Below are 14245 nucleotides of genomic sequence, written 5' to 3'. Positions count from 1 at the left end.
AAATTTACTCTTTGGAACTCAGGAAAGGCCTAAGAGGATAAAGCTTTTCTACAGACCAGAGGCAGGTGGAGGACACTGCAGGGGGTGGGGTGAGGGGTTCTGTCCTGGGAAGGCCCTGTGCGGTTCTGCTTAGCTACGGCTGGGCTCATTTATCTGGAAATGACCATTCTCTCAGGCAGTCCAGCTGCTGAGGTCAAGGGAGTTTGTTCACATGCTGAAGGGGGTTGTGCTGTGCTGTGTTGTGGGAAACCTCTCCTAGAAAGCAAGCCTCTATTCCAAACTGCCTTCTTAAAAGGCTACTTCCCTAAACCCTGAGTGCATCTCCTCGCCAGCCCCCTCCTTGTTCTGTCCCTCATCAGTCTGTCGAGACATTTCTAATGTCCTAGAAATAGAAAATTTCCCCAGGTAATATTCCTGGGGACAGATAGGGAAAGGGAATTTAAATAATTTTAGAAATGAATAGATAGATAATCCTCAAGGGTACATGGTGGTCAAAAGCCTGGGGATTACATTACAAGGGATGATTTGGGAGAACACTCTGATCATATTGAGAATTCTGCCTATTTTACATTAGGTAGTTTTGGTCTCTATGGACATAAACACAAATGGAAGTGATTTACTGTTTAATTCCCTAAAGGTGAGAGACAAGTATTTTCAATGATCTTGAAATAATAATAAGATATCAAGTTCATTTCAGCCACTGTTTTTTCTGTTATTTCTTTTTTGGTGAAACCCTCCTCTATTTTCAAAGAGAATTTTTTCACATAAAATGGATATGGAAGCTACAGGAAATAATGAGCCACCTCATTTTTCATTCATGTAAATAGTGTACCAAACTTCTAAAGTTTGGCCTTTCGGGTAGGATTGGATCCATCTTAGCATCTGTCTGTCATGTGAAAGTAAATGTATTTGTATCTCATCTACATATTTTTTACACAAACATGTTCAAGTAGCTCATGTTTTTAAACTACAACCAAAACCAAAAAGAATTTGAGAACTAATTAGCTATTTTCTTATCGGAGGCACTTGGTTGTATGAGAAATTTCATTTGGTTGTAGGGCATTTGGTGCGAGAAAAAGTTTGTGGGCCAAAACATTTCGGTATTTTTTTTAATGTTAATATGTTAGGAAATGGGATTTTTAGCGATTATTTCGCCCTATTAGCTTACCATATTTTCCACTTTAATGAGAAAGTATTAATGTTGTAACGAGGGAAACCACACTTTATGGAAAAGAAGGAAAGAAAAGGCCTTTTGGCCAAGTTCCTGTCAAAGACCCGCTCAAACAGTTCTCCAGTAAAACAGTTCTCATTCCACAGAGAAGGCAAATACGCAACAGTGAGTCCTTCGTATTTATAGATGGTTACTGTGCTAAGTCAGTCGTTTCATTGGCTTATAATTCATCCACGTGGTGTGGCTCTGTGAGACCCCATCGTAACTTCCCGTCTCAGTTATCTGAGAATCACAGTCCGAGCGTGATGGTCTGCACTGACGCTGGTCAACCCTCTGGCAAGAGAGATTTGAAAGGTTTTCACGGAGTGCACCATGCTAAGTTAGTGGTATACTTCATTTCAACAGAACTGCTTAGGTTTAGTTGTAAAGTATAACGTTGATTTTACTTATTGATTTTTCAGGATCTGTTCCAAAAATTTTTTTTACCAAATTCCAGAGTGTAAAAAAACATTAGGCTGGAAACATGATATTTATTCCCTAGAGTTGGGATCTGGAATTTTTTGGCTTTTTGTGGGTGTGGTAATATTTAGTTCTAATATGTGTCCTCTAGACAAGCCATCCACTAAAATTGTCTTAAAATTTTGCACTTTTCATAAATGTAATTAGTTCCATTACAGTCGAAGTATTTTATAATACTACACTGGTTCCAGAGAGTTGAAATATATACTATTTTCAGAGCTTGGAGAAACAACTGAGGCTGAACAATAAAGCCTTTACTCGGCAGTTGGCCTTTGAGAACCAGAAGACCTTAGCAGCTCAAGCAGCTACAAAGACTCTGCAAATGGAAATAAAACACCTTCAACAAAAACTTAAGGTACTTCTTTTAAAGCAAAATGTAACAAAATTTGTGAAATGCTGCTTCCCAAACTATCAGAGCTATTTATGCCTAATATATCTTTGAATTACTTAACTTCAAGTATAGCTTTCTCAAATTAACTTTTTTCCCTACAACCATATGAACAGAGGATCTGAAATTATGAGAATCAGTTAACAGCCTGGTGAATATGTAGTTAGAAAAATTAAAACTCTTGTCTATTCATTCACAAGACTTATTATCATTTTTATCTCATCACATGAAGTAATATTGTACTTTGTTAACATTTTAGTGGAACCCAAAATAAGTTTTTCTATTTAAAAAATTCACTTATAACATTAAAATATTTAGAGTAATTTTTGTAGCCCATAAATTCATTTTTTTTATTGAAGTATAGTTGATTTACAATATTGTGTTAGTTTCGGGTATACAGCAAAGTGATGCAGTTATATTTTTTTCAGGTTATTTTCTGTTACCGTTTATTACAAGATATTGAATATTGTTCTCTGTGTTGTACAATAAATCCTTGTTGCTTATCTACTTTATATATACATAAATCATTTTAAGGCCTCACTTGCAAATATGCTTACAAAACTGTCTTTTAAAATGTGCCCTCACTTGGAGAGTATTATGCTAAGTGAAAAGTCAGACAGAGAAAGACAAATACTCTATGACATCACTTATTTGTGGAATCTAAAAAATACAACAAACTAGTGAATATAACAAAAAAGAAGCAGACTCACAGATAGAACAAACTAGTGGTTACCAGTGGGGAGAGGGAAGGGGGAGGGGCAATATAGGGGTAGAGGAGTAAGAGGTCCAAATTATTAGGTATAAAATAAGCTACAAGGATGTATTGTACAACACAGGGAATATAGCCAATATTTTATAATAACTATAAATGGAGTTTAACCCTTAAAAATTGTGAATCACTATACCGTACACCTGTAACATATAATATTGTACAGCAACTATACTTCAATTTTTTAAAAATCTGCCCTAAAAGTGAGAATTAAGAATATTTTCTTTGGGGAGTTCCCTGGCGGTCCAGTGGTTAAGACTCAGTACTTTCACTGCCGGGGCCCAGGTTCCATCCCTGGTTGGGGAACTAAGACCCCACAAGCTGTGCAGTGCAGCCAAAAGAAAAAAAAAAAAAAATTAAAAAAATTTACTTTTCAGACTTTTGTTCTTTCTGCCCTCAAGATTTCTAAACTGTGCAGCAGTTGGAAAAGCTAGATAAACTACTTAAGAAATATAGGTCGTTCAAGCCTCAGTTAGCAGATCTTAAGCATGATTCTTTAAGACAAGAATCTTTAACTTTTATGTCAAATAGGAAATACAGGTTTCCCAGGAGCCTTGAGAGCACTCAGAGACAGGGAAGAAAGTTGGATGTAAACTCTCCCTTTGTAAAGCAGGGGAAAGAGTTCTGTTTCATTCTTCTCTGGAGCCTCAGGAAACTTCAGAGAGAAGAATATGCCAGAAAATGGGCGTGGCTATAGGAACTACCTTAGAAGTCTAACAGAAGAGGCTTCAAGATCCACTGGTCAAAGCAAAACATACACACATATGGAGACACAATCAGGGAATTTTAAAATAAAGTTTGTGCTTTCATATGTAGCCATGTGCACATATATACTATACAGTCATTAAAAAACAGTTTTGACAGGAGAAAAGCTTAATAATTAATGAAATGCTTAATGAAAAGAAAGATACAAAATTCTATATACAGTAACATCGAAATTTATTTTAAAAAGAAAAGTAAATATACGCAATGGATTTCTGTGCATCTGTAAAATGGCATGAGGGTTCTTTATGTTGTAATATGGAGTAATCGCCAGGATATATTGATAAGTGAAAAAAGGAAGGCAGAGGGAAGTGTGTAGTATGCCATCATGTAAGGAAAGGAGACAATACAAATATATCTACAAATTTGCTTCTATTTTGAAAAAAGCATAGTAGGATAATAGTGGAAATGGGGAAAAAATAGAGTAGAAGGGACAGCTATAGAACCTAGATTTCCTTGAATATCTTTTTGGTAGATTTGACTTTGGAAATATGTAAATATTTTGTGTAATTATGAAGCAGAATGAAATGTAAAAAAAAAAATCAAAAAACGTTCCCTAAAAATCCAGAGTAAAATGAAAAAAAAAAAAGAGCCCACTGTGTATTCCAGTGTAGGCATAATGTCACAGAGAGACACCATTCCAAGAGACTTAAAACACGTCAATTTCACTGCATATGCCTAGTGAAATACACTCTTGATGACAGAGTTGGTACGGTTATTTTGAGACTGTTGTATGTATCTTATGGGATAAAGCACATTATGAACTATGTTGGTGTCATTGAGAACTGGGATTTGGGAGATGGAAGAAAGAAAATACAGAAGTAAGATAAGGTCAAATAAAAATCCTGTAGTCCTGATTGTGAATTGAAGTGAAGGTATGATTTTATGATACATTTTTATCTTTAAAAATAAATACATATTTCCTAATGTGACCCACTCACTAACAATGAATACCCCTAATGACATACTATCATCTTCAAAATCCATAACCCACTAAAAAGAACTAAGGCACCTTAAAAAAATTCTAGGTCTGGAGCATGAACTATACTACATGAGCCTGGGACATATAGAGAAGCAAGGAAACTACAAAGAACCATTAGGATAATGTCAAAGAGATTCAGGAGCCAAAGATGGTTCCTACTGGCCAAAGATGGGGCAATTTAGGATCAGTAAAGATAACTGTGTGGATTGAAACTTAGCAAATATACAGAAATCAGAAAGTTCATAAGGATATTTACAAAACAAAACACCTCAGTGATTACTCAGTCACCTTTAGAGGATGCTAGGGAACCAGCACACTATTTCAAAAACTGGTAAATAAAGGAAAAGAAACAATTACTTTTACTTTTCCTATACTCAGAGTAACCAAATAACTTGTGAGAAGGGAAGACCTTCCTTGTAAAGGCATTTCCATCAATAATGAAGAAGGAATGAAAGGATGAGAATATCACTATTTTGGAACTTCTAATGAAATAGTGGATCTGAGCAATGATCGCCACAAAGGGAAACCATCCGATGCTATGCACTTCCTGACAGACGTACACACCTCCACCTAAGGAGTACTATTGCCAGAAAAAACATACCTAGATATGATTAAACATTTAGCTCTAACAACCAATTTAAGAGAAATATGGTAGCAGGGGAACATGATAAGCAACGCCTCAGGGATGCGATCAGCAACATCAGACTGTGGCAAACTACAGCACAAACTACCCTGTTTCCACAACAAATAAATATCAATGTGAAACAAATAAAAGAGATGAGGGTGGGAACTTATAGAATAAAAGAGACTGTGAGGAAAAACTCAACAAACCAAAACAAACTCAACAAACCAAACAAACTCAACAAACCAAACCAAAAAACAAATAACCCAATTCAAAAATGGGGCTTCCCTGGTGGCTCAGTGGTTAAGAATTCACCTGCCAATGCAGGGGACATGGGTTCGAGCCCTGGTTCGGGAAGATCCCACATGCCGCAGAGCAGCTAAGCCCGTGTGCCACAACTACTGAGCCTGCGCTCTAGAGCCCGCGAGCCACAACTACTGAAGCCCACGTGCCTAGAGCCCGCACTCCGCAACAAGAGAAGCCACCGCGGTGAGAAGCCCGCGCACCACAACGAAGAGTAGCCTCCGCTCGCTGCAACTAGAGAAAGCCCGTGCGCAGCAACGAGGACCCAATGCAGCCAAAAATTAATTAATTAATTAATTTAAAAAATATATATTGTCCACTCACAATGGTTTGTTACTCTGTTAAAAAGCTAGTGTTTTTGGTTTTTTCTTTTAAAGCTAGTGCTTTTTGATGTCGGGAATGATATATAATGATATGGCCCATTTCTGTTTCTGCTGGAACCTATAGATTTTATCCAAAGAACACTGAGCTCACTTTAAATTGTTTTTTTACAAGAAATCAAGGTTGATAAAAGCAAACAATTATAGAAATATTGGTATTGTGGTTCTCTTTAGGAGAAGGGTCGAGAGCTGGAAATTAGAAACATCTATACTAACCAGATACTTAGAAATTTACGTGACAAAGAAGATTATCCAAAAGGTAAAGTATGTTTTAATTATTTTTGCTCGAAATCTATTTTGAAGTATCTAGTCAGATTTTCTAACTTATATCACCAAGATAACAGACATTTTAAAAACTCGTTTTGTTAAGCATTGAGACACATTTTGTGATTCTAGAATAACAAAACTGTGACATGGTTGAAACAGCTAGAAGAGACTAGAGAGCCTTTCCCGTGTTCCCATCCCCCACTCAGTCTTTTATGTCCTTACTCGGGTGAATGAGACGGTAACTTTCAACTTGATGCAAAATGTCTGACAAATACTGGACTTTCTAGGTAGATCTGTTAGCCACTGTGTGGATTCTTAAGGTTAACTTTATTTAGGTACAGTTTACCCCAATATGATGCACCCGTTTTAAGCGTGCAATTCCATGGGTTTTGACAAGTGCTTATACCCATGTAACCACCACCTCCCTCAAGATTTAGAACACCCACCCATCTCCTCAAGAGGTGCCCCCTCATGCCCCTGGCAGTCAGGGGTCCCCCAGCCCCAGCCCAAGACAACCTCGGATTTCCTCGGTCACAATAGCTCAGTTTGCCTGTTGTAGAATTTCATGAGTGGGATTGTACAGCAGGTCCTCTTTGCTGTCTGGCTTCTCTTGGCCAGCATGTTTTTGAGACGCATCTGTGCTGTGCTACTATCACTAGTTTGTACCTTTTTATTGCTGAGTAGTATCTTTTCCTTCAAGACAGGATGTACTTATTCCCTCCCCCTCAAGGTCTCCCAGCATAAGATTCTGCTCAGAAGAGGCACAATAGGAACACTTGCCTCTCATTTTGCTACAAGTAACTATGTTTACTTTTCAAGGCAACAACCTCAGATTTCCTTGCCTGCCTTTGTTTGCTTTTGGTTTGTAATCCAGAACAACAGCCGGCAGAGAAGATGATAAAATCAAACGTGGGGTCATTTAAATGGGATAACACTTCAAGGAAAGTGACTACTAGGTTTAGCGTTCGTGCACTTTAGTGTGGGCAATCCAACCATCGACAACCAAGAGCTCTGACACAGGAGACACGATGGCGCACCCTCTCTGCACAGCTATGGTTCTGAATCCCTTCTGCCAGCAGGGACAGCCGTGTCCTCCAATGGCAATGCCGACCCATCCTAACGCCTGCTTCTTTGGTACTTTACCACTGTGATCGCCATAACCTCTGGGGCCCAAAATAAGACAAAACAGGCGAGATGCTAGGGCAAAAAGTGAAACTGGCAAATGTTATACATTTACTGAAAATCTTTAGAAAACATCTACTATACTTTGTTTTATAATTACATTACAAACTTCAGTTGTTATTTTACATTTAAAGTCAGTATTGCTTCCAAATGTAAAATATGTTTCTTACATATAATACACCTGTTCTGTAGTTTCTTCAACCAAGTCAGTACAAGCAGAAAGGAAAAGTGTTTCACTTACAAGTATGCGACACCAGGAAACCCAAATATCGGAAGATGTTCCATCTTTGACAACTAAGGTACAGCAAATTTGAATTCTTGCAGTGTCTAATTAAACATATCTTTACAAAAATAAGCTTTAATCACTTGTTCTATACAAAAAGTATTTGTATTCATTAAATAAAACACAATTTAAAATTACCTCTACTGCCAAAAATATGTTTTTGCCACTTTTCTAAATTATAGGGTAAAAAGACAAGAGGAAACATTGGTCATAAAGAAAAATCGATTGAAATAATCCATGCAAGTTCTCACTGTATCAGTAAACTACCAAACCAAGAGGATTCCAAGAGAAAATATGAAGGTAATTTTAACAACTTTCAAAAGTCTCCTTTACTTTTTTTTTTGGCTGTGTTGGGTCTTCATTGCTGCATGCGGGCTTTTCTCTAGCTGCGGCAAGCGGGTTACTCTTCGTTGCAGTGCGCTGTCTTCTCATAGCAGTGGCGTCTCTTGTTGCGGAGCACGGGGTCTAGGCGCAGGGGCTTCAGTAGTTGTGGCTTGTGGGCTTAGTTGCTCCACGGCATGTGGGATCTTCCTGGACCAGGGCTCGAACCCGTGTCCCCTGCGTTGGCAGGCAGATTCCTAACCACTGCGCCACCAGGGAAGCCCCTCTCCTTTACTCTTACTTTATTTTTTTTAACTTGTGAATTACTCAGTGTGTGTATAAAAGTATATATAAAACAGATATATTCAATTTAAAGAACTGTTATAAAACGAACTCCACTACCTGCTTAAGACGTGGAACATTACTGTCCCTTGGGACACCCTGTGGGCCCTTCATAACCATAACCCTCCCGCCACCCACCACAAACAACCACGATCTTCCATTTTATGCCAGCTTTTCCGCACAACTCCCGATCCCGTGTGTATTCTTAGACAACATGTTCAGTTTTAAAAAACTGAGTCTCAATCTCAAACCCAGCTGAGTAAAGGGCAGCACTGCCCCTAAAGAAGATTCCAGAGCAGGCAGGCTGGCCGCAGCTTCCCTGAAGGCACCGGGGCCCAGCCAGGGCCAACGTCATGCCGGGTCCTGGGAGCTGGGGACCCATCGGAGACAGGCAGCGGCAGGGCTGCTCTGCACGTGGGGTGTGGGGAGAGGCCCCGTGTGCTGGACCCCCGAGAGAGAGCAGAGGGCTCTGTGTGGTGAAATGAGGGTCCTCAGCCCACCCAGGCTGCAGGCACCATAGTGAGGGCGACAGCTTGGCCAGGCCCCGCGTGGTCAGGTCAGACCAAGGACACTGGAGGCTGGGGGGTTAGCGGGGCAGGGGCTTGGTGGTGCAAGCCCTTAATGCTTAAGCCCTTGCCTTGGTGCCCTCTGCGGTCCTGGGGCCTCCCTTCACCCTTCCTGCTGGTTCCTGTCACCCCTTCGCCACCAGATCTCTTTCCTACCCTGTGTCCTTCCCTTTCCTGGTAAACGCCATCATGTCCTACGAGTACAACCTCTACTGGCTTCTTGAGAACACTTGCGTGGAAGGCAAATCTGTGTGCATTTCCTCTGGAGATGTCATGTTTCTACTTAGACTTGATTAATAATTGACTGGAAAGAAAATTCTAGGCTGGAGATCATCTTCCCTCAGAACGTTGATGACACTGCCCCATTGTTTCCATGTTAAGTTATTGCTAAAGGGACATCTGGGCGACACCCCACCGGGCTGGGCAAGCACAACCTCCCTGGAAAGAGCAGCCGCGGGAACAGCCCCCGAGGGGCCCAGGGCCGTGCCGGGAGGGGCCACCTCTTAGCAGTGAGGCCAGACTGGCTTTAGAACGAGGTTTAAATAACACCGAGGGTGGGCAGAACCCCTGGAAAGCCACTGGCTCCCATGCGGTTCCTTCTGTGGTCACTGGTCAGTTTACGTTTTCCACCTATTTTTTAGTCCATTTTCGTAATTTTTTTTAAAATAAACTTATTTATTTTTGGCTGCATTGGGTCTTCATTGCTGCACGCTTTCTCTAGTTGCGGCGGGTGGGGGCTACTCATTGTTGTGGTGCGCGGGCTTCTCATTGCCGTGGCAGAGCACCGGCTCTCGGTGCACCGGCTTCAGTAGTTGTGGCTCATGGGCTCTAGGTGCCCGGGCTCAGTAGTTGTGGCGCACGGGCTTAGTTGCTCCGCGGCATGTGAGATCTTCCCGGACCAGGGCTCGAACCCGTGTCCCCTGCATTGGCAGGTGGATTCTTAACCACTGCGCCACCAGGGAAGCCCCATTTTGGTAATTCTTACTGTCCTAGAAAGTTTCCTCATTCACTTGACAAATATTTTCTGCGCATATGCTGTGTCAGGCACTGCTCCGGGCCCTGGGGACAAGATGCCCCGCCCTCGGGAGCCTGTGCCCTTGGAGAAGACCTGTGGGGCTGCGAGAGGGCGGTGGGTGCTGGAAAGAAGGTCCCCACCGAGAAGGGGACAGGGAAGGGGCTGAGGGTGAGCTGACGGCAGCTCAGGAGACTAGAAGGAAGTGATCCACGTGGAACCCCGAGAAGAGATGGTCCCACGGACGCTGGGCCCAGAGGAGGGGTCGCACAGGGGGCGAGGAAGTAGGAGGTGGTGTGTCGGAGGGGGCGGTGGGCAGGGCGCTTCGGCCACGATGAGGACCGTGGAGCCGGGAAGGAGCTGGTGCGGAGGAGGGACCAGACCCGCTACTGGGCGGCAGCGGGGAGGCCAGGCGGGGCTGGGGAGATCGTGGAAAATAAGTACTTTCCCCCATGTTCTCAAATGTTAACATTCTCATCAGGTATCATAGGGCATAATATTAACAGCTATTTAGAGTTAATTGTACGTTTGACTGGCTTCCAGGCTCAGCATTAATTCTTTTTTTTTAAATCTACTTTTTTTTTTTTTTTTTTTTGCCGTACGTGGGCCTCTCACTGCTGTGGCCTCTCCCGCTGCGGAGCGCAGGCTCAGCGGCCATGGCTCAAGGGCCCAGCCGCTCCGCGGCATGTGGGATCTTCCCGGACCAGGGTACGAACCCATGTCCCCTGCATCGGCAGGCGGACTCTCAACCACTGCGCCACCAGGGAAGCCCCTAAATCTACTTTTTTTTAACTTTTTATTTTATATTGGAGTACACCATTCTTGAAACATACTTCTTTCTCCTGCTAGTATTATTTTCATTCTCCTAGAGTATAAGTGAATAATTTTATTCCAGAATGTAGTCACATGAGGAAATGTTCCAACTCTTTGCACACCCGATATTGTCCCCATCCTCCCTCACAAACGATGGCCTCACTGAGCGGTTCGCCGTTAGCGATGCTGTTTGCTCAGAACCCGCGAGGGTCTGGTCCTCTGAGGAGGGGAGAGCTGCACACAGGGCTTCCTCGGTGCCTGGGGAAGGATCTGCAGAGGAAGGGACATCTTTCCATACAACAGTATTCTGCGATCATCTCCTCCTGGCAGTGCATGCTCACCTCCTCATTCAGTAACTCATTTTCCACAATCCCACGCGCTCTAATTCTTTTAACCAGGAATCCTTGAACAGATGTTCAGGATGTTTCACTCTTACTAAACCAGGCTACAGGACTTCCCTGGTGGTGCAGTGGTTAAGAATCTGCCTGCCAATGCGGGGGACACGGGTTTGAGCCCTGGTCCAGGAAGATCCCACATGCTGTGGAGCAACTAAGCCGGTGTGCCACCACTACTGAGCCTGCGCTCTAGAGCCTGCGAGCCACAACTACTGAGCCTGTGTGCTGCAACTACTGAAGCCCGCATGCCTAGAACCCATGCTCCACAACAAGAAAAGCCACCGCAGTGAGAAGCCCGCGCACCCCAACAAAGAGTAGCCCACGCTCGCCACAACTAGAGAAAGCCCATGCACAGCAACAAAGACCCAATGCAGTCAAAAATTAAATAAATAAATTTATTGGGGGAAAAAAAACACAAACAGGCTGCAGTGAACATCCTTAGACGCATCTTTGTGTATCTTTGTAGGGTTTGGTTCTACGAGTGAAGTTGTTGGGTCTAAGAGCATGTTCCCTTAAAGTTTTGATAGATACTACCAACCTGCCATCCAAACTGCACACCAGCTTACAAAGCCACCAATGGGGAACCAAAGTTCCAATGTCCCCATATTCTGGCCAACTCTGGAAATTATCTGCCAATTGGATGAGTAAAAAATATTCTCTTGTTTTAACGGGCACTACTTCTAGCTGGTGGTGTTGAACACCTATTAATAACATATTGGCAAAGTTTATGAATATCATTTTCTTTTGGTTTCATAATTCTCATTTATCTGGTATGTTCTAGGAAAGTATAACATTTCAAGCTTGTTAATACCACCTTTCCCTGTATTTGCTTTCCTTTTTGTCATTGTAACGTGCTTGTCAGTAGGTGTAAATAACTGTGTTCAACATGCCATCTTGAAATAGAAATCCATTCATTTTAAACGTCAGTAAATTAACTATTTTTCTACTACAGATTTATCAAAGGAAGAGGAACATATAGAAGAAGCACAGCCATCTCTAGAGAATATTGGACAACAGAGAGAGAGAACAGAAGATCAAGAAAAGAAAACCACTTTAGTAAAAGAAGAACAGGAACTACCACCAGAAAGAATTCAAGTAATCCATCCCGAAGGGGAAAGTGGTCAGGAAGACGATACAGTAAATGAAAAGTCTAAAAGAAGTCCAGAAATAAGTGAAATGGGTGAAATGCCAGATAAAAATCCTGCTCCAAATATCAAAATACCCTTCAGACAAAGAAAGCATTATTCATTCACAGAAGCGATCGAAAACTTGCATCATGGGCTTCCTGCCTCCAGCGGGCTGGCCAATGCAGGCAGCACGAGGTGCACTCATAGCACAGGCAAGCACCACAGCCACAGGGGAGAAGTGAGGCTGGAGCACCCTACTGTCACCTATGAACCCTCTTTTGGTACATCTTCCAGAACAAAAGCAAATGACACAGCTTTCAGAGAGAAGAAAAGCAGTCTAATGGAAGAACTCTTTGGATCAGGCTGTGTCTTAAAACAGAACCAAACAAGCACTGCTGTCATGAAGGGGCCTGAGGAGACTTTGCAGAGTAAGAAGATGCACCATCTACCCGCTAGTCAGGCCTCTGCCAGCAATGCTTTCGGAGACTCTAAAGTAACTGTGGTAAGTTCTATTAAGTCATCTTCACCTACAGAAGGAAAGAGAAAAATAATTATTTAAATATATTCCAATATCCTAATCCACTCTGGTTTGATATTCTGGTCTTATGTGCCTTTAATCTCGTAGTTTTAATGTATGTGTGTGTGTGTGTGTGTGTGTGTGTGTGTGTGTGTGTGTGTGTTTTCAGTACTTAAATTGACTTTGAATAATTAAGGCTTTGTTTTATTGCTAATCTAATTTTTAGAAGTTCATTGTATATTAGCCAATCACAACAAATACAAAATTACATCTTTTTTCTTCTACAACTGACACATGTCCATTATCTTTTGGAAGACTGATTTACTACATGGCTTCAATATACTATGGGATTCCATAGCTAGTTAAGTGTAAGTTAGTCAACCTAAGACATACACATGTCATGCATGTAAGAACCTTATCAGGAATCAAATTACATTGTAGCTTAAAAACACGGAAGCAGCTCTGAAAGGAAACAATATAAGAAGCCTCTATTTAAAAAAAAAAAAAAAAAAAGCACAGCAATTACCAAACTTGGTTTTATGAAAATTACTTTTGAGCGTTCTCTTATTCAGCTAAACTGGGCATCTAATATCCTGCCCTTGTGGGTGACACTTTCCTCATATACACCCAAGATTCAGTATTTTTTATCTGTTGCATACCCTGTACCCTAACCCTTTTTCTGTTAATCTTGCTCTTTAAAAAGAGCACATTGGTATAATCAGGGTCCATGCAAGTTAGCTGCTCAGTCCTAATGAATATATTCATTATACTTAGATTATTTTATATTAGGACTATACAAAGGAGGCTGTACTCCCAATGTTAATCAATTAACTTACTTTCATTTATTTATAAGGGCAACCTATTTGCAATGTAGACCATACTATTTCCAAACATGTTTATGGGTTGGTGTGTAATACTGGCAATGAAAAAAATTAATCAATAGTTGATCTAAGAAAGAAATGGAAAATTTTATTCAAGCCAACCTAAGGATTATAACCTGGCAGTCCTTCAGGAAGTTCTGAGAACTGTTCCACCCGTTAGAAGTCAAAGTGCGGTTATATAAGTTTTTGAGGCAGAGGGCTATATATCAAGTGATGTATTATTGACAGTTTACACAACCCAGATCTACAGTATGAAGCGAGTAGTGTGCATCATCATGACCCCTTATAAGACTAAGAAGGAAGGTTATCTCCTAAACAGTTGTGACCCTTCCTAAGATTAAGAAGGAATGTTATCTCCCAAGGAGGTCTGGTTAATGCAGATGCACAACGCATACTAAAGTGGAGAGAGAAGGCCCAAATGGGCAGAGAAAATTTTTATGTTTAAAGTCTTGCCATAAAATGTGAATTTTATTTCATTAATATCAACACACTTTTGAAAATTGAGAATAGTAAACTTTCAAAAGGGAATGAAAGTCATGGTGGGAAAAAAACTGTATTTAAAACCAAAGATGAGATAAATACTACAATTGGCATAAGCTTTGATCTTTATGAAAATCACAGTGGAAAAAAAAAAGAGAGAGAA

The 14245-nt window shown here is 41.3% G+C and overlaps 1 protein-coding gene across 3 annotated transcripts in view; it reads left to right on the top strand.

Annotated features, from left to right (window-relative positions):
• Positions 1–12784, top strand: part of LCA5L (lebercilin LCA5 like) — a 39992-nt gene extending 27208 nt beyond the window's left edge. For all 3 annotated transcript variants that reach the window (XM_049709687.1, XM_049709688.1, XM_049709689.1), the window contains 5 exons: positions 1908–2045; positions 6071–6155; positions 7538–7644; positions 7811–7928; positions 12030–12784. In XM_049709687.1, coding sequence (XP_049565644.1) covers positions 1908–2045; positions 6071–6155; positions 7538–7644; positions 7811–7928; positions 12030–12763 — 1182 coding nt within the window. In that variant the 3' untranslated portion in view covers positions 12764–12784. The remainder of the gene's footprint in view (positions 1–1907; positions 2046–6070; positions 6156–7537; positions 7645–7810; positions 7929–12029) is intronic.
• Positions 12785–14245: the final 1461 nt, after the last annotated feature.

Source organism: Orcinus orca, chromosome 5, assembly GCF_937001465.1.
Source record: "Orcinus orca chromosome 5, mOrcOrc1.1, whole genome shotgun sequence".
Taxonomy (NCBI): Eukaryota; Metazoa; Chordata; class Mammalia; order Artiodactyla; family Delphinidae; genus Orcinus; species Orcinus orca.
The sequence above is the reverse complement of the archived record's forward strand: the minus strand, read 5'-3'. Positions and strand labels throughout refer to the sequence as shown.